Below are 26,224 nucleotides of genomic sequence, written 5' to 3' on the forward strand. Positions count from 1 at the left end.
AAGTACTATGATTTTTTATGGCCATAATGTCCTATTATAATTTGTCACAAGGCTCTTGCTTAACTCAGTCTACATGAAGACTAATGTCACTCTTGGCACACCAATCTATTAATAATATGACATTAATTAGTCAGATGTGTGTATATATATATATATATACTACTAATATATATATTAATTAGTCAGATGTGTGTGTATATATATATATATATATATTTGAATTGAATACATTTTTTGTCTGTTTAATTTTGGAGGGAAGGGGACTGTTCCCATAAGGTATAATACATTTACAGTATTTACTGTATATATTTTTCTCGAGCGTCTATGGTCATAATTATTAACATCCTAATGTTATGATACATTCACATAAACCTGCACAATGCCATTAAATATAAATATAAATATATATATATATATATATATATATATATATATATATATATATATATATATATATATATATATATATATATATATATATACACACACACACACATATACATAGAATATATATATATATATATATATATATATATATTCTATGTTATGGAGCAGCCAATTTCCTCCAAAATTAAACACAAAAACGTATTAATGCAGTGTTTCTGCTACTCTCCAGAAAAACAATGCTATTATATGCAAGTCATTTTAGTGTCAACATAATAAGCAATGTACATTATGCGTCAATATTTACCGATAATTGCTGCAATAATAGCTGCTGCTCTCTGCCCCGCTTAAAATCATGGCAACGCAATTTGTTTGGAACTATTGAGAGCTACACGAATCACGTGACGCTGGGCGGCGAGATCACTGTCGCAACCGCCTATGTTAGCAACTCTCATATTTAATGGCTCTGGGGTGCGCTTCCGCATACAACAACGTAACTTGCTGCTCCACTACCTTAGTACGATGCACTGTTGAAGAAATCAACTTGCTAGTCACGACTGTTTCCCAAAACCGTATTGTCACAAATTGGTTGTTCAACCACGTTGGTTAATGATGTCACACATGTGGTGGAGTAAAACTACTTTTAATGAATCTGTTCGAATTAATGATCGAATTAATGCTAGATGTTTTGCTATAAATTACGGACATGTCATCTGAGGACTCTCTCATATTTTTCTCAGTTATTTGCTTTATTTCCAGATTCAATCATAGGCTCGTTCTTATGCACTAGAGCACGTTCACACATGCGCACTCTTCAAAAACGGTGCTTTAAATCTATTGACAAACTAAAAGACATAAAGGACATTTGTATGTCTTCTAAATAAAAGATACTGATTGTACTGAATGTCATCTTGCTTATTTGGCTCAAGATAATAATTTATTAAGCCCACATGTTATAATAACAAGAAACTCTGCTTCTAACCACAGGTTGAGAGCTGTCGTTCCAACCACGCAACTCTGCGATGCTGTTTGCGAATGTTCGTTGGAACGATGGTTTCGGAAACACCGACTCGTTGAACTATGATGATAACGACGGAACTTGCTACCATAGTTGGCTAACGATGCTTTTGGGAAACGCACCTCTGGTTCGCGCTTAGCAGATGCCGCCAAGGCAAGTTCAAAACAAAGCGCAGCTGTACTGTGATTGGTGGCTCGTTTGACCAGTTACATTTTTATCCACTCATAAATAAAAAGGAACGACTGATTTTGAAAATGTAGTAGAGTAAAAAGATATTTGACTTTGAAATGTAGTGGAGTTAAAGTAAAAGTCTCCCCAAATTTAAATACTTCAGCAAAGTACAGATACACAAAAAGCTACTTAAGTACAGTAACGAATTACATTTACTTCGTTACTGTCCACCACTGAACATAGACATCTGTAGACATGAAGTGGCAGCTTCAGCCATTTGCAGCTATGAAAAGTTTGACGCTGCAGCAGCCATTTAGGTTTTGGCTGAGCCGGCTAGCCAGCCAATAACTTCATCAGCCAGCCATTATTCTCAAAACAAATGGCTTCGGGCTCTATTACAGATAATGATACATGGACTGGAATAAATGGTCTAACAATTCTTCTGATGTGTCATTAATATTGGACAATTTTATTTTTGAATCAGTACTATTTCTTTGATGTATGATATAAATGGTGTAACAATACTTTTGGTATATTAATAATACCGGAAAATGCTATTTTTAATCTGTACTATAAACATTTGATTTTATGTTTTAAAATGTCTTGTCTACGAGCAAACATGTGATTATTGTTATATTGTACAAGTTGTTTTTTTGTCACCACCATTAAAATGCTTGCTTTTACTATAAATAAAAAAATATACAGTAATTGCAAATATATCTCAATAATAATAAGGTGATGACAAATACATTCAAACTTGTTTGAATAAAAATGTGTAATGAAAAAACTAACATAGGATATACTCTATATAATTACAGCAGTGCAGTTTGTAAACAATATATACACAATATAATTAGGTATTAATTAGACAATCAAACGCATGAAATAAATGTTACATTACAACAATAATAATATAAAACTGTGCAAATGAGTAATCACCATCTTTAAAATGCTTGATTTGCAACTGTAAGTATATTGTAAATATAAGTGCAAATATAAAAATAATAATAACGTGAGCAAAAATGCTTACAAGCCTGTTGATTATTTTTTTTTTTTCACACTTTTTGCCGAGAGTCAATAACACTAATTTTACCGGTTATATATTTACAGCAATGCAATTTGTTAACATAAAGCCAAAATAATATATTATTTACATGATTAGGCTTTATTTAGATAATTCTCGCGCCTCATTGGTCAATTCTTCGAAGACTCCAAGTAGCGGTACCGGCTGTGATTGGTCAATTCCAGTATCCAGGTAGGGACAAACGTCTGATTGGTTCATATTTCGAATATTCTTGGTAGCGATGCGTGCAGTGATTGGACCATTTCTGGATATTGCTACTAGAAATGAGCTCTGCTGACAGGTTGCTTTAGCGCGTGCGCCCGTGACGCGTGCGTCTGCTTGCGTCCACTGTTTAGACTATGAAAGGGAGCGCGTCACTCGCGTTGCTTGCTCGCGTTGACTATGTAACGGCCCTAAGCGGCTGCTTAGGTCCCACGTGGCCACCAGGGGGCCCCCAAGAGCACATGAAATGACAGTTTGATTTGTTGTGTGTGATATACTGTCAATGGACAATGGTAATTATACAAAAACGCAATATTATGTTAACGGGCTGCAGGATGCAAGCACATTCAGACAGCAAACCAGCAATGTCACAAAAAAGGACATATCCTCTGGTGCAGAGAAATGGAAAAAGAAGAAAACAGAGTAAGAGTATAAACGGCACGATAAAGTTATGTTAAGTAGCTTGGTTATGTTACGAGCTAACATTAGCTGGCTAGTTCGTTAACATAGCCTATGTAGCATATCTTCTGTTTTTTAGGAAAGTTTGATTAAACATCCGTAAATAGCCTTGACATCTTAATATATTATAGTACAACATATGTTTTTGTCTTCAGTGTAAAAATAACTTTCCTAGGTATGTATTTTTTTGTAATAAAAATATGCTTCCGTTTCATAAACTTGGTACTGATAACAACTTTACATTATTTACATTAGTCTACCATTTTGGGGTCTTTGCTATTATATTCCAATATAATTATGCCTCAGTTAGCTTGTTATAGATTAAGAGTTGTACAGATGTACAGGTGTACAGACGGCTTGCTGCTGTGTATAATCATTTGTGTTGAGAAAATAACATTCTGTTCGGTCAAATATGTTCTCTTATGAAACTTCCCTAGGAGCACTGTTGAAATGTTTTGGAGGTGAGGCACAACCGATGCCACCTGCCCCAAGTTCCAGTGCTAAAGCTGATGATGATTTTTCAACAATCCCAGATCAATATATTTATATGGATAAACCATGCCTTTTGTGAGACCTTTTATTTAGTTTCTGACTGACAGTTGCATTACCTTAGGCTAGCTGTTATTATTATTATTTTCATCTTTCATCAGGTCCATCCTCTGCAGACGAGGAGCACTTCCCAGCACCGGCATCCACTGATCCTGCTTTTCCTTCCATATCTGTTTCAACCTCAGCGGCCCCATTGCAACTTCCAGCCTACACCATGGATCAGCAGCTCCTCCAGTTGACCCGGCTGAGTGGTCATCTATCCTGTCCGACTCAGAAAGGACTGATCTGGTAAGCAGAGGGCCACTGCCTATAAAGGAAAACATCCCATTCCCTGAAAAACCTGATGGCCGAAGCTTCCACTACACCTACAGAAAAGTAATTAATGGGGAAAAAATGTATGTGGAGCTGGCTCACTTATTCAAAACAGCTTCTGCTGCAAATTGTTCTCTAGGAAGTCCTCAAAACTGGTAACGGAGGGATAACAAGATTGGGTAAATATAGGTGTGCTACTGTTACAATTAAAACCATAGAAGGGTAAAATCATGCCAGGCAGACATTGGTATGTTGTAAGCAACACAGCTACAACTAATACAATTGATAAGGGGTGTGTTACAATTACAGTGTGCGAATAATCAAGCATTGACAATATTCAATCATATTGGCGGCACCGAGGGGCCCCCAAATCTAATTCTGCTTGGGGCCCCATAAAGGCTTGGGCCGGCCCTGCTGGAACCATTAAGGATCCGGAATTGTTATTCCTTATGATTCCCATCCCTAGGTGGGACTGATACATATATCAATTACGTGCAGAGGCTGCGCTCTATAGGCGGCCTTGCGTATTGCACGCATAAATACATGGGATCTGTGGCATTTTTCACTTAATAAACACAGTAGATTAAAAAAATACAGTTTTCACTGCCTCAATTGTTCATCAATTAGAGCTTCATAGTCCCACCGCTTTCCCTTAAAAGTATCAACCCTGTTCTTTCTCTTCAGTGTTTTTTTCTAGCTTTTGATCTAGAAACTGAGGAATCTTACATGAACAAATAGGTCATATAGGCTTCTACTACCTTACCACTAGCTCTTTTATACTGTGTGTATGCAGGAGAAAATCCTTATAATTACACTTAGGGCCATTTATCTCTACATAAAAACCCCTAAAAACGTAAAGACTAGAAAGTAGACAACACTGATTCAAGTGTGGCTATTTAAAGACTTTTTGGAAACCTTTTCAAACTACATTATGAATGAGAATGTTAAAGTGCACATTGTGTTTAAGTGTTTTAAGAACGCAGGACTGATCTTGAAGTCAAGCCATAGACATATAAAACACCCCTATGACTTCCTGAGACTCGACCGTGTTTTCACTACCTCGGTTGTTCTCCACATACTCCAAACTCGGCTCAGACACTCAAACTGTTCTGACTCGAGTTGCTATATCTTTTCTAACTGATCGGACTTACGGTTTTCCTAAAAATGACGATCAAACTCGGAAAAAACTCCCATTGACTTAACATTGCAATCCCAACTGACATTTTCACACACACAGACAAAAAGGGCCTGTCAGCCCTGCATCTCTCCCTCTCTCTCTCCCTCAGAGGATTTATTTTATCAAGCAGCCAAAAAGTAATGACCTAAATTGTTCATAGCTACACGCTAAAACATGCTAAAAACGTGCTAGCATCATGCTAACACATGCTAGCATTGACTAGCGAAGTGCTAAAACAAGCTAAAAATGTGCTAGCATCATGCTAAAATCGCCTAGCGAAGTGCTAAAACATGCTAAAAACGTGCTAGCATCATGCTAACACATGCTAGCATCGCCTAGCGAAGTGTTAAAACATGCTAAAAACGTGTTAGCATCATGCTAACACATGCTAGCATCGCCTAGCGAAGTGCTAAAAAATGCTAAAAACATGCTAGCATCATGCTAACACATGCTAGCATCGCCTAGCGAAGTGTTAAAACATGCTAAAAACGTGCTAGCATCGCCTAGCGAAGTGCTAAAACATGCTTAAAATGTGCTATCATCATGGTAACACATGCTAGCATCGCCTAGCGAAGTGCTAAAAAATGCTAAAAATGTGCTAGCATCATGCTAACACATGCTAGCATCGACTAGCGAAGTGCTAAAAAATGCTAAAAACGTGCTAGCATCGCCTAGCGAAGTGCTAAAACATGCTAAAAACGTGCTAGCATCATGCTAACACATGCTAGCATCACCTAGCGAAGTGCTAAAAAATGCTAAAAACGTGTTGGCATCATGCTAACACATGCTAGCATCGCCTAGCAAAGTGCTAAAAAATGCTAAAAACGTGCTAGCATCTATCTATCTGTCTGTCTATCTATCTATCTATCTATCTGAGGGTCGATATCTATCTATCTATCTATTTGAGGGTCAATATCTATCTATCTATCTATCTGAGGGTAAATATCTATCGCTCTCTCTCTATCTATCTATCTATCTATCTGAGGGTAAATATCTATCTATCTATCTATCTATCTGAGGGTAAATATCTATCTATCTATCTCTCTATCTATCTATCTATCTGAGTGTCTATCTATCTATCTATCTAGCAACTAAGTTAAACTTTAAACTACAAACTACTTTAAACTTTAAACTAATTTAAACTACAAACTAATTTAAACTTTAAACTCATTTAAACTATAAACTACTTTAAACTTCAAACTACTTTAAACTATAAACTACTTTAAACTAATTTAAACTAATTTAAACTTCAAACTACTTTAAACTTCTTCAAACTTTCTGGTCCAAACTTTCACAAGCCAACTTAAAGTTTGTCTCGACAAACTTTTTCTAGTTACACTTAGGGCCATTTATCTCTACATAAAAACCCCTAAAAACGTAAAGACTAGAAAGTAGACAACACTGATTCAAGTGTGGCTATTTAAAGACTTTTTGGAAACCTTTTCAAACTACATTATGAATGAGAATGTTAAAGTGCACATTGTGTTTAAGTGTTTTAAGAAGGCAGGACTGATCTTGAAGTCAAGCCATAGACATATAAAACAGCCCTATGACTTCCTGAGACTCGACCGTGTTTTCACTACCTCGGTTGTTCTGAAACGAGACCCTCTGTGCTCTTCTGTAAATCAAGAGACCGGTCTTTGCCACAGGGTGAGGCATTGTGGGGGATGGTACGAGACACGTAACAAAGAGCTCCACAACGTCACATTCAGAGGTCCAATCACAGTCTAGAGAGAGCAGGCTCTTTTGTATACGATCTGTAGCCCAGAGGAATACTACAGTAAACCTACACAAAACTGTGTTTATTTTATTTATTTATTGTTACTGGTTTTAAGGTCTACAGGTTTATGTGTGCGTTTTTGTTACTATGATATAGTCACAGCTACTGTAAGTTAGTGATTTGTCCACTTACCACCTCTCAGACAGATACTTGGAGGTCCATGGTATTAATAGATGCCATCAAACCAGTAAGTTTGTGCTTGCTTCGGCAGCACATATACTAAAATTGGAACGATACAGAGAAGATTAGCATGGCCCCTGCGCAAGGATGACACGCAAATTCGTGAAGCGCTCCATATTTTGATTATTAATTTTTTTATGATTATTAATTTACTGTAATTTTTTTCCTACTGTATGTGCTGCCACAGATCCCATGTATTTCTGCATGCAATACGCAAGCCCGCCGCTAGAGCGCAGCCTTTGCACGTGATCGAGTCTAAGTGCATCATGGCCACTCACTGGCTTATTGGAGAATTTACACCTTCAACTCGGGTTCCAGAAATAGCTCCTCGATATCAAGTCATTATTTCCTCGATATATCTGTGAAATAATTAATTATCTAACAATATCCTAAAATGATATGTACAAATTAAAGAATTCGGCTTTAGTTGCATTATGACGTGCATCTGGTCTTCTTGTGAGCTCGCGCATATTTGCATTGCTTTAACCCCTCGTTGTAAGTCCCGCCTTCTTGCACACCAATTGGTCAGAGGCCAAATTCCTGCCTGTCAATCTCTCCGCTAACGCGTATTGTGTTCGCGTGTACGTCGTGGTGGAGCTCAAAGAAAACTACCACAAATCGTCATAGAGAGGTGGGTTCGAATCCAGCTCTGGAGTATAAATCTTTATATAATCTTGTGAAGTTTCGTGCCTGACGATACACACTTAAGAAATATTTGTAAAGTTCTTATCGTTTGTGTCACTATTAAAACGATTGTTACAAATAATGATACATGGACTGGAATAAATGGTCTAACAATTCTTCTGATGTGTCATTAATATTGGACAATTTGTATTTTTGAATCAGTACTATTTCATTGATGTATGATGTAAATGGCGTAACAATACTTTTGGTATATTAATAATACTGGAAAATGCTATTTTTAATCTGTACTATAAACATGTGATTTTATGTTTTAAAATGTCTTGTCTAAGAGCAAACATGTGATTATTGTTATATTGCACAAGTTGTTTTTTGTCACCACCATTAAAATGCTTGCTTTTACTATAAATAAAAAAATATACAGTAATTGCAAATATATCTCAATAATAATAAGGTGATGACAAATACATTCAAACATGTTTGAATAAAAATGTGTAATGAAAAAACTAACATATTATAGGATATACTCTATATAATTACAGCAGTGCAGTTTGTAAACAATATATACACAATATAATTAGGTATTAATTAGACAATCAAACGCATGAAATAAATGTTACATTATAACAATAATAATATAAAACTGTTCAAATGAGTAATCGCCAACTTTAAAATGCTTGATTTGCAACTGTAAGTATATTGTAAATATAAGTGCAAATATAAAAATAATAATAACGTGAGCACAAATGCTTACAAGCCTGTTGATTTTTTTTTTTTTTTTTTCACACTTTTTGCCAAGAGTCAATAACAATCATTTTACCGGTTATATATTTACAGCAATGCAATTTGTTAACATAAAGCCAAAATAATGTATTATTTAGTACAATAATCTAATTACACTATAGAAGATGTAATTAGTAGTGTTATATTTATTTTTGCTGTTCAAATGTAAAAAATGTTTATCCCCTTTTCTCCCAATTTGTTATGCCCAATTCTCACTACTTAGTAGGGCCTCGTGGTGGCGCGGTTACTCGCCTCAGTCCACTTCTGAGACTGTCAATCCGCACATCTTATCACGTGGCTCATTGTGCATGACACTGCGGAGACTCACAGCATGTGGAGACTCATGCTACTCCCTGCGATCCATGCACAACTTACCACATGCCCCATCGAGAGCAAGAACCCCTAAACGTGACCACGAGGATGTTACCCCATGTGACTCTACCCTCCCTAGCAACCAGGCCAATTTGGTTGCTTAGGAGACCTGGCTGGAAATAAATGTCTATTTAAAATCTTATAATGTATCTTATAATTACACTTAGGGCCATTTATCTCTACATAAAAACCCCTAAAAACGTAAAGACTAGAAAGTAGACAACACTGATTCAAGTGTGGCTATTTAAAGACTTTTTGGAAACCTTTTCAAACTACATTATGAATGAGAATGTTAAAGTGCACATTGTGTTTAAGTGTTTTAAGAAGGCAGGACTGATCTTGAAGTCAAGCCATAGACATATAAAACATCCCTATGAATTCCTGAGACTCGACCGTGTTTTCACCCTCGGTTGTTCTGAAACGAGAACTTCCTGGCGCCACAGCCCTCTGTGCTCTTCTGTATATCAAGAGACCGGTCTTTGTCACAGGGTGAGGCATTGTGGGGGATGGTACGAGACACGTAACAAAGAGCTCCACAAAGTCACATTCAGAGGTCCAATCAGAGTCTAGAGAGAGCAGGCTCTTTTGTATACGATCTGTAGCCCAGAGGAATACTACAGTAAACCTACACAAAACTGTGTTTATTTTATTTATTTATTGTTACTGGTTTTTAAGGTCTACAGGTTTATATGTGCGTTTGTGTTACTATGATATAGTCACAGCTACTGTAAGTTAGTGATTTGTCCACTTACCACCTCTTAGACAGATACTTGGAGGTCCATGGTATTAATAGATGCCATCAAGTAAGTTTGTGCTTGCTTTGGCAGCACATATACTAAAATTGGAACGATACAGAGAAGATTAGCATGGCCCCTGCGCAAAGATGGCCGGGGGAGTGGGGTGCGGGCTCGGGGGCACCGGTCGGACTGGATGGCTTGGTGCGCGGGTGCGTCAGCCGGTCGCCCTGACCGCGGGTCCGTCTGAGGAGCTGGGAACTCGCCAGGCACGTGGAGGGTGAGAGGTCCTCCACCTCCTGCTGGCCGTCGGCGAGCTCGTCATCCTCAACGAGTTGGGGAACGCCCCCCCGTGTCCGGAATGTCAGGGTCCAAGCTCATGTCCTGCAGCACTCTGCCCGTCTGGGAGTACAGGTACTCGATGCCGATGAGTTCCCCTGAAGTACAACAACAACAGTCAGTCAGGTACAAATATCATTCAGTGTGGACACGTGTAAGCGCGGTGGCTTGAGTGTTCTTACCAGTGTACTCCCTGGGCTTGGTGTAATCCTTGACCACACTCATGCCAAGCACCCTTTGGCTGATGGGGGCCAAAGGGACGCCGCCCTGTCCGCGTTCCACCGCGTCAACCCCTCCAGGAAAAATGCCCGGAAGTGCCAGGGATTGGCACATCAGGTGCCAGATGTCCAGCCGGACCACCAGCTTGTCCCACTTCCTAAACATGTCAGCTGTCTTGGATCCCCCGTGGGATGAACAACAGTACCGGTCAACGTAGAGGAGCAACGTTGCGTCCCGATACCGCCGCATTACCATGGACAACAGGCCGGCACCCTCGGCGTCCGTGAGCACGGACATGAGCACCGTGCTCGTTGCCGACGTTCGTTGCCCACGCTGCGGTCTGGGCGGCAGCACCAGTTCCGGGTCACCTGTTTGAAAGAACAAAGCATCTCAGTAAGGCTGCACGCACATAGCCAGAGCATGATACTCCGTTTGCGCTATAGCACCACATTTACCTTCTTGGTCGAATCCATCTTCAGGACCGTTCCGAAGACGGAGGTGACCCGGGCCTTCACGTCCTCCAAGCGGGAGAGGATGTCGTGGCAGTACACCATTAACAGCCACGCGTGCACTGGGGCACGGGTGGCGGTTTTGGTGGTGGGGTGCACATGCGCATCGACACCCCGCGACGTGAAGGGCTCCATGACGCTGAGGTAGTGTATGGACCGCCAGCATCCAGGCCTCTGTGTGTGCCTCACAGAGTTTTTTGTACAGCTGCGTGGCGCTGTTCCCCAGAGTACGCTCACGCAGCTGGATGATAACCCGCCGGTCGCAGGCAAGCCTACAGAGAGGAGCACATCATGTGTTACAGAAGAGCCACACACAGACAGACCGAGGGGCTGCGTGACAGTTTTCAGACAGCTACTTACTTGTAGGTGAGGATTGCAGGGAAGAGGGCACGATGCCCCTCTCCCAGCTGACTCACGACCTCCTGCGACCAGGCAGCTACCTTCCTCTTACACCGACGGCACTCCAGGTACTCAGTGGCCATCAAGTACCAGCCGTCGATGTCCAGGACCCTCCGGATGGTCCTGTAGAGCCCACACTTGGTGAGGGCCCTATTACAGCATGTCGGCCGGACGCCCCACAGACGCAGGGGCATCCAGAGGAACAGCCGACACGCGAAGAAGGCAGCTGGTGAGGCGGGTGGCTGAGTGTAACTCGGCCGGGGCTGAGGGGGGTCCCACCACAGCTTGAGGTCTGTGGTGAGTTTGCTCCTCCCCTCGCTGTCCGTCCTAAACAGCTCCCGGCTGATCCACTCCTGCTCTTCCACGGTGAGAGCTGTCCTGTCCTGGTCTCTGACGGATGTAGACACCGCTGTGGGGTGGGAGGGCAATGGTTAGTTAATCCTGTACACTGAACCACTGTTGTGTTAAAGAGAAAGAAAGAGATCTACCTGGAACTGCAGGCCGTGCTGGTGTGGTCATCAGCTTCCTGACCTTGGCTTGCAGCTCACCTGGGGCCATTGGACGCCTTCCCAGTAGGGCCGAGAACATGGGAGCGATCGGCTTGCGTGGCAGCAGCGCGGTGGAAGCAGCGGCCTTGCTGGGGCCACTGCTGGTGGTGGTGGTGCTGCTGCTGCTGGGAGGTGGGGGGGTAGCAGCCGCCTCTGCCTACCGCTCCTTGTCTCGGCCCAGGATGTACTTCCTGGTGGCGTCCATCGAGGTCCCAGGCTGCGGTGTCTTCCGCCGTAGCCACTTGACAAAGCTGCAAGACAATGATCAAAGATTAACACGCATATCAACAAGTCACAGCACCCTGTCAACAGTACACTGCCCTTCACCACAACAGGACTTACGCCTGGTGCTTCTTCTCCGTGGAGTCGTACAGATCCTTCAGGGTGGCCTCCTTGTAGTCCCCAAAGCCAACAAGCGCCTCGCCCTCACACCCGGGCTGAGTGGCGCGAGCCCGGGCCTCCTCGTGCACCCGGTGGTACCTCAGCTGCTCAGCAAAAGCAGGGTGGGCGCACGAGTACCGGGCAAGTGCGTCCTTGTTGGCCATAAGGGGGCTGTCGGAGGCACTTTTCTCCCGCTCCCGCTGGTGGCTGGCAACCAACTGCGTGGTGTAGCCCACGTCGTTCTCCAGGAGCCAACGGAAAGTTTGACCCTGGTACTTACCAAACTGGATGCTGTGGCAGCCCAGCACCAGCATGGGGTTACCAGGGTCACCGCCCTTGGAGAAGACATGGGCTTGGGCCTCCTTCTCCACCTCCTCTGGCGTCTTGGCCCTCGCAGCAGCGGCGGTCCCGCGTGGCCCCTTGGCGGCGATGAAGGCCACCGCCTCATCAGAGGCCCGCAGGACAAGCTGCTGCGAGGCCGTCAGACTGAATTTTGCAAAAACCATCTCTACAATGACACAGCACAGCATTAAGCGAGCATTACAGGTTAAACTACGTGTTAATTGCCATATTAACAGGACTATCACACATAAGATTAATGATATACTAGAACTACACATTCACTATTGAAATATTAACGTTAACAAATTAACATAACGTAACACAACAGGTAAATAATGACCCCAGGGTCAGCCCCCTATGCACTGGCAGCCATTAAACAAACAGGCTTATTGTTAATGCATAAAACATACACTTACACTTTATATTTTGATTTCACGTGGTGATATTATGATCTTAAGGGTCTAAAGATACTAAATGTATGGTCTTTTCATAATTTAATTTTGTTTTCAGAGATCGCCACATGTTGTCCCATTAATTTCCAATGCATTGCATTACTTAACATGTTAACGATCTCTCAAAATGTATTTAATCTTTGATCAGACTACCTGGTTATCTTCATTAGACCATGTAGATGTAGTTACTACAGTTTGGAGTCGAAATTCAAAGTGTAAATATGGTTTAAATGTGTAAACAGGACGCCTGACGTAGACGTTAATTAACTAACATACGTTAACGTTTCTTTAAATATAAAAACCAGCGATTGACGGCAAGACGTAACAATACATCGACGAATTCCATGTCAGTACATTGTAAAAGTACTCTGGGAAGACAATGTTATGTCAGTACATTGGTAATATTCTATTTATTTTTGTTTTACTCAGTCAGTCAGCTCTCTCCGTTTGATTTGTTGCTATGAGTGACAAACGCTAACCGTTGATTGGCCCAAAACGCATGACAATCGAGCTGCTGATTGGCCCACAACCGAAACCACTCGACAAACGATCGACAATACGAGCTGCTGATTGGCCGGCATCCAGAGAACGTTGCTGACTCAGTGCCACTTTACAAACATATTTTGATGTACTCTCCATCTCTCGCTGCAGTTTGGCTGAAAAATCTTTTTTTTACTTTTTTATATAAATCAATCATCAGAAACGGCATGGAAAATTATCATTGCTTTGTCTAAAACTTCTGAAAGATTAAGATATTTCGCAGCCCAAAACAATGTCAAACGATCTGAACTTGTACGCAGGCATTTAATAACTGCATGAATACTAATTATAAAAGAATCAGCAAAATGCTTAAAATAGTAGATGCAGCATATATAGCACGTCACACTGCAGGACATGTCAACTTTCCCAAAGTTGTCGACCAAAACTGATCAACACACTAAATCATCCCCTCATCCTCCATGCCTCAACTACAAATGCACAAAAGCATCGATTATGGATGCGAAATGAACTCGTCACTTATCGACGACTATCAAATCAAATCAAAAATCAAATCACTTTATTGTCACACGACCATATGCACAAGTGCAGCAGTGGGTGAAAGTCTTGGGTGCAGTTCCGAGCAACATAGCAGTCATGACAGTGATGATACCAATTTACAATAAACAACAGATTTACACAACACAATTTACATATCTCATGTACACATAATTACACAACACAATAATAATATACAATGTACAGTAGACAATACACACAATATAGAATACACATACATACAGGTTATCTGATTGGCTGATCGACACAATAAATCACCCCCTCATCCTCCAGGTGCCATGCTGCTTCAAACACTCAATCATCATTCCTGTCCCAAAAAAAATCTAAATCACCCCAGCGAGCAAAAAGTCGTCTAGAACACGTCTAAAAGACGTAATTGTTAGACATCCAGAAGACATCCTCACAGGAGCCAGAATGAAAGTTTTTTAGAAGTCTTTTCAGGACATTTAGACGTCAATTAAAGACGTGCTACAGACGTAATTGTTAAGACATCTAAAGGCAGCCAGAATAAAAGTTGTATTAGAAACGTTTTCTGTAGTAGAAATGTCAAAGAAGACTGTTAAAGACCCATACTGACATGGAAATCCCATCTGTGCATATTTGCAAGGATCCAACTTTAAAATGTTTTTACTTTAAAACAGTGGCAGTGAGTTAGTTCTCACTGAGAAAAACCCAGTTACTCATTGTTAATGGTTGTCGTGTCATGAAACTGCAGACACGCAGACCATAGACCTAAATTAGATTTTAAAGAATATTGATAATATTGAATATTCAATTGAATAAAAGTGTAGTGTATATACTAGTCTTGCATTTGTATATCTTATCAACATAATTGTAATAAACTGCTTAACATTTTCCTGTAAAACAAACTGATCACTCCAAGAAATAAATTATTTAAATCTGAAAATATATTTTTATTACAAATTTTACCCAAACTTAAAACCAGAACAGTAAAGTATAAATTAACGCAATACAACTTAAAACCTGAACAGTCAAGTATAAATTAACACAATACAACTTAAAACCTGAACAGTCAAGTATAAATTAACACAATAATATAATAAAACTTAAAAGCCAGAACAGTAAAGTTATAAATAAAAGTGCTATAATATTTTGTTAAAACAGTAAACAATTAACAAAATGTGGCTGCTATAAGGTCCACAATATATTCATTTACAGCCACCACCCCCGACTCTCCCGGGGGCATGTTTCAGATGAAAAGATGCAGCAGACTTTATTTGGGCCTCTGTTGCAGCTGGGTCCCATTTCATGACAGCAGCTACAATCAAAGCAAAAAAATCCACATGTAAAATAAATATACAAACGCCACTGTTGTGGTCTAGCTTGCAGCAGAGATACATAGTATACATAGATGAAAATTTGAGTATTTAAATGAAATAGCCTAGTTATCAAATCACAAATGAAGTCAAATTACATGAAGCCTGCATTCCACACACACATACATATATGCAATGTTATAATACATAAGTAATTAGTCTGGGTGTCACATGAAATTATTATTGTACTTACTCGCTTCTGACAGGGGGAATGTGGTTGGCACAGCCCTATTGTAAATGGACCTTTCATGTGAAAGAAAAAAGTGTGTGAAGCAATCAATATATTTAGAATATATGTACAATGTGCCTCATTGAGTGATACAACCAATGACATTCACCATCTATGGACCTGCTCTCCACAGCTTGGGGACCTGGGTACACCTGAGAAGCCCAAACCACCAATATTAGTCAGTCCAGTAGCAATAATATTCCTCATGCTAATTTGATATTCAAAACCTTTTTATTAGATACTAGTATTTATTCCAAATGTTACTAGCAAGATTATTTATTTTACTAAGAAGATTTTTAATTGAACTCTACAGTGGCCGTTCTGACTAGTCATAGCTAAAGAATAAGCACTAATAGCTAATGAATAACTAGTAATTAATGTAATAGATACTAGTATCTAAAAAATAAGTAACGTTACTAGTAGCATGAAAATAGATATTAGTCGGTTTCAATTATTAAATGTTCAAACGGCTTGCCATAGAAAGTCCAGTTTGAGGCCGATTGGCGCCAACTGAGCTAGCTTGAGTAGCTAGCACGTCAATTTAGAGGAACAAATCTTTGAATGATGACTTAGCTGGACCAACTGGGACTAACGAAAAAAACTTTATGATAACATTTCGGGAATCACTCACTATTAGTATTACCAATATTACAACATACTTACAAAGTCCTTGATGGGGACGTCAAGTGCCACACGAGACAGCGACACGACGTGAAGAAGACAGCCTTCCCGGGCTGTCTGCTCGCTCGTTGTGAGTGTAAAGAGAGCCGCCCACACGGCAGCCTCTCAGGGATTACGTCACATGCAGCACCGCAGGTGAAGATTGCCCTAGTGCCGGTCAATTTAATGGCCCAATAAAAAATAATGAAAACCAGGACATTTTCATCACTTTATAAAAAACAGCCAGGACAGGACGTGAAAACAGGACATGTCCTGGTAAAACAGGACGTTTGGTCACCCTAATTTATGGAAACACATTCAAAGAGTCTAATGTAACAAATGCTAGTTTCTTTAAACTGTAATCTATTTATAGGATATAATAGCCTAATGCCTATTACTATATTCTGTTTATGGAATCTATGGGAGTATTCTAGTACTGTAGATCAGTAACAACACATGACACAAAACACAAACTGGTTGATTTAGGACTTGATTTTAACCTTTTAATGCAGGGATCTATCCATTTGGGGACCACTATTATGAGTATTGGAGGGTTATGGTGGTTACGGCCCTGTTTTAATGCATACCTCGTTCTTTAGTGACTCGGGACCTCATTCCACCTCTTGTACCTCATCCATTTTTTGGAGCCCACATCTTTTAGTATTCCTCAACTGTACTCCAGAATAGTGTAGCAAAATTACAACAACAAAATGGTTTGATTACCAAAAGTGTAGGCCTTTAAAGCCTAAAGGTCATTAAAGCCCCTAGTTATGTATTTCTTATCTATATAAGTTTACTATCACAGGATATATTTCTTTGTTTATTATAAGACAAATCACTACTATATCGCATCGATTGTCTGTGTGACTGGTGAATTATCAGTATTCTATATGCGTGTAGGCATACATATTAAACATGCTATTTCTTACTCAAGGTGGCCCTGATGTGTCAGTGATTGACTTGATTTATGTTTGATATTGCTATTTGAGGAAGAAGCTATAGCAAGTATAAAACATGAACAGTTTGATTTGGCTATTGTCATTTGGGTGTACCACTGAATATATGTTAGTTGTGCATCTTTAGACTCAAGAAGTGTCTGAGACTGCTTATAAATAATTATGTGTAGCTTATGTGTAGATTATGTGTTATGTGTAACAGAATATGTGTTTGACAACCAGTTGCGTCTCATAAAATTTCAGTGTGGAAGTAATAAATCCTGCTATATATTAGTTGCATCATCTCTATGAAATGTGAAAAATAAAACATCAAAATATATCAGAATGTATTCTATTATATTATTGTCTAATCGTCTTGAAAATGTTTAGAAAATGTAACATTATCTGGGCATTTTTAGATCCATTTGTGATTTTGGTCACCATTCACTTGCATTGTATCGACCAACAGAGCTGAGATATTCGTCTAAAAATCTTTGTTTGTGTAGAATTTTAGAAAGTAGAATAAAGAAAGTCCTGGGATGGCTTGATGGTGAGTAAATTATGAGATATTTTTCATTTTTGGGCAAACTATACCTTTAAAAAGAAGTCACTGTTTTGTCACTGTTGTCATGTCAAGTCAAGTCAAATCATTTTTATTTGTACAGCGCCTTTCACAACATACATCGTTTCAAAGAAGCTTTACAGAAGATCAGGCATTAACAAAAGATAAAACTGTAATGTCTATAATGTCTATGAGTCATCATTGTGTAATTAGATCAAATATGATTGTGAATTGTGTTTAAAAATAAGTAATAAATAATAATTGTATTTTGTATTTTGTCATGTGACAAAAAAACAACAACACATAAAATAGAGAGGAACCATAGACACTCTGTGTGTGACATTTTTGAAAATGATCAGATATTTGGACATTGTAATGAAAAGGCACATTTTGTTCAGGTTAAATAGAGTAAGCCTAAGAAAACTTTGGCTTTTTTTAATATGCATACTTTTTATAAACTTGATAATGTGTTTTATCACCTTTCCTTATTTGTCAATGACCCAGATTTATTAAAGAACATACATTTTGAGTAATAAAACTACAATTCTACTGCAACACTAATTCTAAACAATGTAGAGCAGTTATTCAGCTTGAAATATTTTTATATATATATATATATATAAAAAGAAAATATTGTAATGTTTTTTCATTTGTAGTATGTATTAATTTCTGGGGTTGCCCAGCCCAATAACACAGCATGCCAGTCGCCGTCCAGCGTTGCCATTCTGCTGGCTTTCTGCATTGCCACCTCTTCCCAAATCATCCTCTCCCTCATGAATCACAACAGATCGGCCAAGTACTGAGAGCTTCCCAAAGAGTGTTGCATCAGCATCCAGTGATTGTCGAATCTTCCCATTATTGGGCACAAAGTTCCCAAAATCACCTGGATGTTGTGGATGGTTCATTCCGAGGGGATTGTAATGCACACCTGTAGATTCACAACCTTTACTCAAGTCTCCATATTCATGAATGTGCACTGCTCTGGGCTGCTTACTTTGGTCAGGAAGGCCATACAGTCTGAAAGTCACCCTCAGCTTTTCTTTTGGTCCTGACTGTTTGAAAAAAATTTGACCATATACACGAGGCAAGCCAAGTGCTATTCGAGTGTTAGGGTGCATTCTACACACAGCCTGAATTGATTTGGAATCACTGTACACTGGAGGAACTGGATTTGAAGCATATGCCAAACCTGACAGTGATCCAGAAAAGTGCACATGGCAACTGAGCAAGACTGCAAGAAGTAGTGAAATTTGGAGGGCCTTCAAAAAAAGAAGCAAAACAAAATACATAAAGGCAAGTGAAATGTTACTTTTTCAAGCAATATGCATCTACCACCTTTTGCCATGATGAACTTGGACTACACAGTATTAAAATAATAGTGCAAATATTTTTCAAATATACACAAATGTTTACAAAGCACATTCAATTATTAACAGTAATGTTTTTCATACTAAATTTCAGAATCAATGATGTAAGCCTTGTTGCTATTCACCAAGAAAACTCTCTTCTTGTCTATACAGATGATGGTTCTACTTCGACGTGTAACCTAGCTTTATCTTAAAATGTATTTTGACTTACAGTCACTTCACATTTTGAAATAGATTTTACACAACATATACCTCCTTTGTTAACTCACCTCTGATAGCATGTTACTTGCTCGGCTTTCTCCTCGCATGTGATAATTTAAGGGTTGTTATTTCAAACTTGCATAACTTAGGGGCGTAAACATAACAGGATGACCAAATTACAGTGCCTGCACATTTTGTAGGGATCAAATTGCATGTCTGCCTACAATGCAGCACAAAATCATGTATTTTCTGAAGTTGCAGTCAATGGGAACACGCTGAAAAAAATTACTTGTAAGATTTACTTAATTTTTCATTTTGCACATAGTTTTTCAAATTGAATTTTCACAGTATCAAATGAAGTAAAATCTACTGAACTTCATGACATAATATTGATTAAAGTGAGAGTATATTTAACTTAAGAATTTCATTTGATATAGTAACTTTTACTAACAAGTCTGATGTACACGGTACTAAAATAATCTTAGTAAAATTTTAGTATGTTGAATTCTACTTATAAAAAATAAGTTTAAGCATACACTACACGATTTACAGAAGTCTTCCAAACAGAATCGTTATGCATGCAATATAGTCTGTTAAACTAAATCATCTTGCATTATTTGCAAAAAAACGCATTAATAGTAGTGGGAACATAAACCTCAACACTTGGTGAACAAAACACGATGATGGTAACAATCGCATATATATATATATATATATATATATATATATATATATCATGAACTGGTAATTTTGAGTAGAAAATTAACTTCAGACTTCACAAAACAAGTTATCAATCATAACAACAAAATCAACAATAAATAACAGTGTAAATAAACTTGCAAACAGTAAACCATGCAAGCTCATTGATTATTCAATCCTGGTGCATGCTGGGAACATCAGTTTCAAAAAGTTAAATTGCCTTCATTTTACTTGTAATATTTACTCAAACTAGTGAATAAATATGACAAGATTTTCTACTTTAGGATTTATATATGATGATGCATTATAAAGATAAGCAATCATAAACAAATATTTACTTATAAGCTAGAGCATTTATTTTAAAATTTAAATGAAATACAACTATATAATTTAATTAATATTTTCAAGTTAGTCAATGTAGAAAGTACTTAATCTTTTCTGCTTTATTTACTTCACTATTAAATATTTTTATGCATGCTAATGCAAAATTTTTAGATGCAAATCTAAAAATGTAAGAGACATTCTGCATGTTTGTTTTCCAACAAACGATTTTTTGTTATAAAAGGTAGTATATAAACAGATATAATCATGTACACAGAAGTCTGTTTAACTAATCTTTATAACAAAAAACTTGTTCTTGTTTTTGAAGAAGGAACGATTAAACCCATTAGGCTAAATTAGAATGTGGGAAGAAATTATCGTAGAGGTGGAGTTTGTCCTTGTTTACTTATTTTATGTTCTTTCAGAAGTGTGTAGTAAGTCGACGTACGAGGCGTGTCGTCCTGACGTATGTGGTTAATTTGCATAACTTCGCTTGAAGAAGGGTGTTCAAATACATCGCAATATGGTTGGTTTTATTTTGTAAGTCTTTGTAGTTTCATATCCTACTTCTCTGTAAACGAATCTATTGTGAAACATGTAAATAAATATGATCACCGTCAAGCAAACACATCGCAAACTTCTGCTGTCTATATACCCGCTTTCGTCTCATTGTTTAATGCGCATGCCTGAAGACTTGTAAACTAAGCTACTCACTGTGAACACAGTTTCACCATGATTGCTTAGGGGAAAGTCCCCGGACACTGGCCAGAAATGTCCCTGCACACAGTGCAGAGTAGGGGCTTGCGTAGCGTACGTTAGCAAAGACGTCCACGTGACAGAGCTTACGCTTGTATGCCTGATTTGTCAATGAAAGAGATATTGCAGGTGTAGCCACACGGTGCTTCTACAGAATGGGGCTCATTCTCAGCGTGCGCTGCTTTTATGGAAAACAGCAGAGATGTACCGATATCGGTGTTTTCTAAGTACAGAATGCCTTCGCTTGTAACCCATCTTGGTTTAAATGAATCGACTCTCCCATCCCGTGAACTGTGGACGCGCCCAGCTGATCCTGCGATCCGCCCATATCTCAGCAACGCCGGACCCCATTTGCTATTCCATCTGAAAATGCAAAACGCGGTATTTTATGGGTTGATCCTGCGCATGCGCACATCTAATAGTTTTGTTTGAAGGAGTTATCGTAGCCAGAGAAGACTGGACCGAATTTGCCCGGAAAGAGTGGCTCACCACAAGGTTGCCAACTAATATAATATTTTAGAGATCCATGAGTGAAAACCATTCGTTTTTAAAAGGCGCATAGCTGCTTGATGCATCAACATCAACATGTTAGGGCATTATCCAAACGTGGAAAAATCGCAGCTTGTCAACTACGTGGAGGATTATTTGGAATGTGTTGAATCGTTGCCTTTGGATATACAGAGGAATGTTTCGTTGTTACGAGAGATCGACACGAAGTATCAAGGTAAGCGAAACATTTATAAAGCCACCAGAATGCTATGGTGTATTTCTCATTGCATTTACATCCAATGCACTTTAGCAAGTAGACCGGTTTCGTTTAATTCCTTAATAACATCAAACACAAATTTGTAATTGAACGTATTGATGATAGTGTTCCTAATGCTGGCAATGTTCTTTGTATGTGATTTATATTATTTATCTCGCACATGCAGCTATGTTTGTATCCTCCACTAGTGATCAGCCATTTTGACTAGTGTACTCTGTATTGTTGTTTGGCTCTGCTCTTTCATACCGCATCGCTTTAGTTACCATAGTATCTACTACATGACGAGCTAATGGAGCTTTTGTCGGTGTGTGTTTTGTTCGCGTGGAGCTGAAACGTCTACAGCTTGATGCCGACGCCTAGTATGCCTCAGTTGTATTGCTTTGGCGGACTTTACAGTTTGCAAAAATAGATTGCCGTGCGAAATTATTTAATAGAAAATGTTTCATGCAATTTTAGAAATTAACAGTTTCATTTCTGACGTGTTATAATACAGAGGATAACGCATGCTTCGCCAGGTAAGGTACTCGTTTTGTTCCACAGCGGCAGGGGTAGCACTAGAGCAACACAGACATGCAAACACTAATCGACTGTAGTAGGTTAAAGTGCTGCTTTGTTAAACGTAATGTGGTGATTCTCACGAAACATGCCAAGAAAATGCCCTTGTCCTGTTTTACTGAAATTATGTTTTGCAATTTACATATGGAAATTAAGCCTGGTTTGGGCACCGTTAAATTAATAGTCAGGGTTCAGTACAAGTTTTGCTCAGTCGACAGCATTTTGGCATAATGTTGATTACAATAAAAAAAAAATATTTCAACTGGTCCCCCATTTTCATAAGAAAAAAGAATGAAGCAAAATTCGAGGTTACAGTAAGGCTGTAACCTCGAATAATGTAAGTGAATGGAGGGTTTAAAGGCAGAAATGTGAAGCTTATAATTTTGTAAAAGCTCTTGCATTCATTCCTTTTTTAAAACTTGTGTATTATTTGAGCAGTAAAATGGGTTATATCATCATTTTTACAGTCGTTTTAGGGTTTGTTGACATTACATCGTCATGGCAACGAAGTTGTAAAATTGGATATAACTTGCACCGAAAAGGTTAGTGAGCGATTTTAGTTAACATTTAAGTCATGTTAACATGCATATTGTTTATGTCTTGTGGCAATACTTTTGAAATAGTGAGCATTTTAAAGTTTAAAGATTGGCCCCATTCACTTCCTTTGTAAGTGCCTCACTGGAACCCAGATTTTTGCTTTTAATAAATGAAAGAATTTTTGTGGTAATCAATATTATACCACAAATGCTGTCAATTGAGGGTAACTTGATTTGAACCCTTAATATTCCTTTAATGTAAGTGCTTTTTAAAAAATGATAAGCTTCACATTTCTGCCTTTAAACCCTACAGAAATTTGCCCCATTCACTTCCATTGTAAGTATCACACTGTAACATAGATTTCTGCTTTTTTTTTTTTTTGTTTTAAAGGAATGACGAATCCAAAAAATATTTGTGAATCCATTTGTGATAATCAACATTATCACAAATGCTGTCGATTAAGTTGAACTTGCATTGAACCCTGAATATTAATTTAAGATATATATAAAATAAAAAAAAATGGTGACATTATTTTAATGACCGTTTAATTTGACTTACCCCATTGATTTAATTTCTGCAACATGAAAAAAAATTATATATATTTAAATGGCAAATATTTGTACATTATAGCAGTACTCTCTTAGTACTGCCTCTCATATTTGCAAATTGTTTTATTTTTTAAATAATTCTACAACATCTTTTTTTACTGTTATATAGACTTATTAAAAATGACTGTGTTATGGTAATGAGAATCATGATTGAAAACAATTGGTTGGGAGTAGTAAAAGTAAAACATCCGGATATTATGGTAATGAGAATTGTCCTGAAAATAATGTTACAATGCAAAAAATCTTAATGTTCTTAAATTTAGGCTCCATTTTCTTTATGTAAAATATAATTTCATGTTATTGATTTGGGGTTTAATATAACCAGATTTCACAAGAATCATCTATTTTGGCATGCACAAGTTGCATCATCTATATTTCTTATGTGTTTTTCAGCTGTGATTGAGAACATTTAGACCCCTCAATTTTTCTCATTCTTCTATGTTTTGTGCCACTCAGAGGTCCTCAAGGAAGTGGATGAGATCTATGAAAAGTACAAAAAGGAGACTGACAGTGGGCACCGCAAGCGGCTGCAAATTCAGTTGCAGCGAGCTCTCATCAGCAGCCAGGAGCTTGGAGATGAGAAAATTCACGTGGTCACACAAATGATGGAGGTGGTAGAGAACCGCTCGCGTCAGATTGAGGCTCACTCACCTTGCTTCTTAGAGCCAGGAGAGACAGAACGACCTCCAGAGAAGGTGAGGCATGATCCTGCAAGCACCTCCGCAAATGTTATGCCTGAGCGCTCGTCGGCACGGCGACCCAGACGTCAGCGCATTAGTGAGAGCCGTGACACTTGTCACGGTGCCAATGGCGCCCTGGAGGACCTGAGCGAGGAGCCTCCGCAGCAGCCCCGTGAGAAAAAGTCCAAGTCAGCCAAGAAGAAGAAGCGCTCCAAGGCCAAGCAAGAGCGAGAAGCATCACCAGTGGAGTTCTCTATTGATCCAAATGAGCCCACCTACTGCCTCTGTGAACAGGTGTCCTATGGGGAGATGATTGGTTGCGACAATGAGCAATGTCCAATTGAGTGGTTCCACTTTTCCTGTGTTGGACTCACCTACAAACCCAAGGGTAAATGGTATTGCCCCAAATGCAGGGGCGACAGTGAAAAGACTATGGAAAAAAGTGCAGATAGGGCCAAGAAGGATAGGCGGTCCAGGTAGTGCCTTACAGAAAATGTGCTATGGGAATATTGGAGATTATGTGATAATACGCCTGTATGGGGATTGTCAGTTTTTGTGTTAAAACGTTCTCCTCGTGCACTTAGCCCGAAAGGTTTCCAAATAGGTGCTGTTGTTGGATTGTAAAAAATGACCAACGGTTTTCATTAGTCTACCCCTGGAAATACAGATGTTTAAGATACTGCCACTCATTAAGACAATGAAGAAATCTTTTCTAAAAAAAAAAAAAAATCTTTCTATTATTTGTTGGTTTCAGTATGCCTCAAGGGTTTATATTTTGGAGGTCACCCAGTCCAGGGTAATAAAGTTGTTACAAAAAGAGGCACTTGATGAAAATGCACTGGGTTTGATGAGCAGTATGTCCACACCTTTGTTTTGCATTTCTTATTCTTTCATTCCACATTTTAGCAAATATAAATTAAAACACGCCTCTGAAATGTCTTCCAGTGAGAGAAAAAAAAATCATTTTCTTTGTTATAATCTTGGAGTGTTTTTTTCTTTTATTTAAATAAATTAGAGATTGTTATGTCTTTAAACCCTTGTTGTGCTTATAGAGCTGTAGCGCATGGGTCTTATACAAAACAAACCTTTTCAGATGAACAGTATATCAAATAGGGGAGTGTGAACTGCGGCACTTTTTACTTAAGATGTCCTCAAAATTAGATTAAACTAATACACCTAAATATGTTTCAAAATGTCTGTTATGAACTAAAATGATAAGAAAGAATCTATATCATAGGTCTATAGAAATGTGACTTAAAAAAAGGATGTACATTTCAAATAAAAATATGAACATAAAGGAAAAAAACAAAACAATTTACTAATACGCAGTCATGTTCCCAAGTCTTATTTTGTGTAAGTTATTTGCCTTTTCATAAACATGCCAGGAATATTTTTTATATTCAGAATATTTGAATGCAGTGAAACAATTTTCAAAATTTTGTGACAGTATTTGCAATAATATTATTATTAAAAGCTTAATATCATTACCTTAGCTTACCCCAAAACATCTGATATACCTTTTGGGGAAATGCTTCATTTGAATAATTTATGGGCAATCTTTAGTTAATCTAAAAGCTTAAAAAAAAATAAAAGCATTGCCATAGTTTGATACATTGTCAGTTCACCAACATATGTGATATTTTAGACATGGAAACATTTGCTTTGACCTGTAATGTTAAAAATGACTTTGACATGCAACATTTTTTATTTGTTTTATTTTTAACATAATGATTTTTTTTCTCTCAGTCACTTAACAAATATTGTGCACAGTTTGCTAGATAAAGGGGGTTCAGCGTTTGCTCTGTAAGAGAAAGACTATAAGAAACAATAATGCAATGATTATGGTAAGAGTGGTATATGATACATTCCTCATGCTTTTTAACAATTGTAAATATAAATGTATATATTTTTAAATGGCAT

The 26,224-nt window shown here is 38.4% G+C and overlaps 2 protein-coding genes, 1 long non-coding RNA gene, 1 other non-coding gene and 1 pseudogene across 5 annotated transcripts; 3 read left to right on the top strand and 2 right to left on the bottom strand.

Moving 5' to 3' along the window:
• The first annotated feature begins 7,330 nt into the window (after positions 1 to 7,330).
• Positions 7,331 to 7,437, top strand: LOC127644479 (U6 spliceosomal RNA). The gene has a single exon (XR_007970663.1). It is a non-coding gene; the product is annotated as a U6 spliceosomal RNA (small nuclear RNA).
• Positions 7,438 to 9,923: 2,486 nt separating this feature from the next.
• Positions 9,924 to 9,998, top strand: LOC127644480 (uncharacterized; annotated as a pseudogene).
• A 4,093-nt stretch (positions 9,999 to 14,091) lies between these two features.
• Positions 14,092 to 16,409, bottom strand: LOC127643968 (uncharacterized). Of its 2 annotated transcripts, XR_007970610.1 has the most exons (5): positions 16,321 to 16,409; positions 15,767 to 15,809; positions 15,622 to 15,671; positions 15,117 to 15,370; positions 14,092 to 15,075 (listed from the first exon to the last, which is right to left on the bottom strand). It is a non-coding gene; the product is annotated as an uncharacterized LOC127643968 (long non-coding RNA). The 2 variants fall into 2 exon arrangements; XR_007970609.1 differs by having other exon boundaries at positions 14,092 to 15,370.
• Positions 16,410 to 17,884: 1,475 nt separating this feature from the next.
• Positions 17,885 to 19,556, bottom strand: sod3b (superoxide dismutase 3, extracellular b). The gene is made up of 2 exons (XM_052126919.1): positions 19,451 to 19,556; positions 17,885 to 19,073 (listed from the first exon to the last, which is right to left on the bottom strand). The coding sequence occupies exons 1-2, from the start codon at positions 19,487 to 19,489 to the stop codon at positions 18,477 to 18,479; spliced, it is 636 nt and encodes a 211-aa protein (XP_051982879.1). The 5' UTR covers positions 19,490 to 19,556; the 3' UTR covers positions 17,885 to 18,476.
• Positions 19,557 to 21,574: 2,018 nt separating this feature from the next.
• Positions 21,575 to 25,717, top strand: ing2 (inhibitor of growth family, member 2). Its single transcript, XM_052126913.1, has 2 exons — positions 21,575 to 21,882; positions 24,081 to 25,717. Exons 1-2 carry the CDS (start codon positions 21,744 to 21,746, stop codon positions 24,782 to 24,784), a joined length of 843 nt encoding a protein of 280 aa, XP_051982873.1. The 5' UTR covers positions 21,575 to 21,743; the 3' UTR covers positions 24,785 to 25,717.
• Positions 25,718 to 26,224: the final 507 nt, after the last annotated feature.

Source organism: Xyrauchen texanus, chromosome 5, assembly GCF_025860055.1.
Source record: "Xyrauchen texanus isolate HMW12.3.18 chromosome 5, RBS_HiC_50CHRs, whole genome shotgun sequence".
NCBI classification, from domain to species: Eukaryota; Metazoa; Chordata; class Actinopteri; order Cypriniformes; family Catostomidae; genus Xyrauchen; species Xyrauchen texanus.

Coding starts and splice junctions, on each gene's coding strand:
- sod3b (XM_052126919.1), bottom strand. CDS start 19,489: ATGCGAGGAGAAAGCCGAGCAAGTAACATGCTATCAGAG. Junction 19,074..19,450: donor CAAGTAACATGCTATCAGAG/GTGAGTTAACAA, acceptor CTTTTTTTGAAG/GCCCTCCAAATTTCACTACT.
- ing2 (XM_052126913.1), top strand. CDS start 21,744: ATGTTAGGGCATTATCCAAACGTGGAAAAATCGCAGCTTGTCAACTAC. Junction 21,883..24,080: donor GATCGACACGAAGTATCAAG/GTAAGCGAAACA, acceptor TGTGCCACTCAG/AGGTCCTCAAGGAAGTGGAT.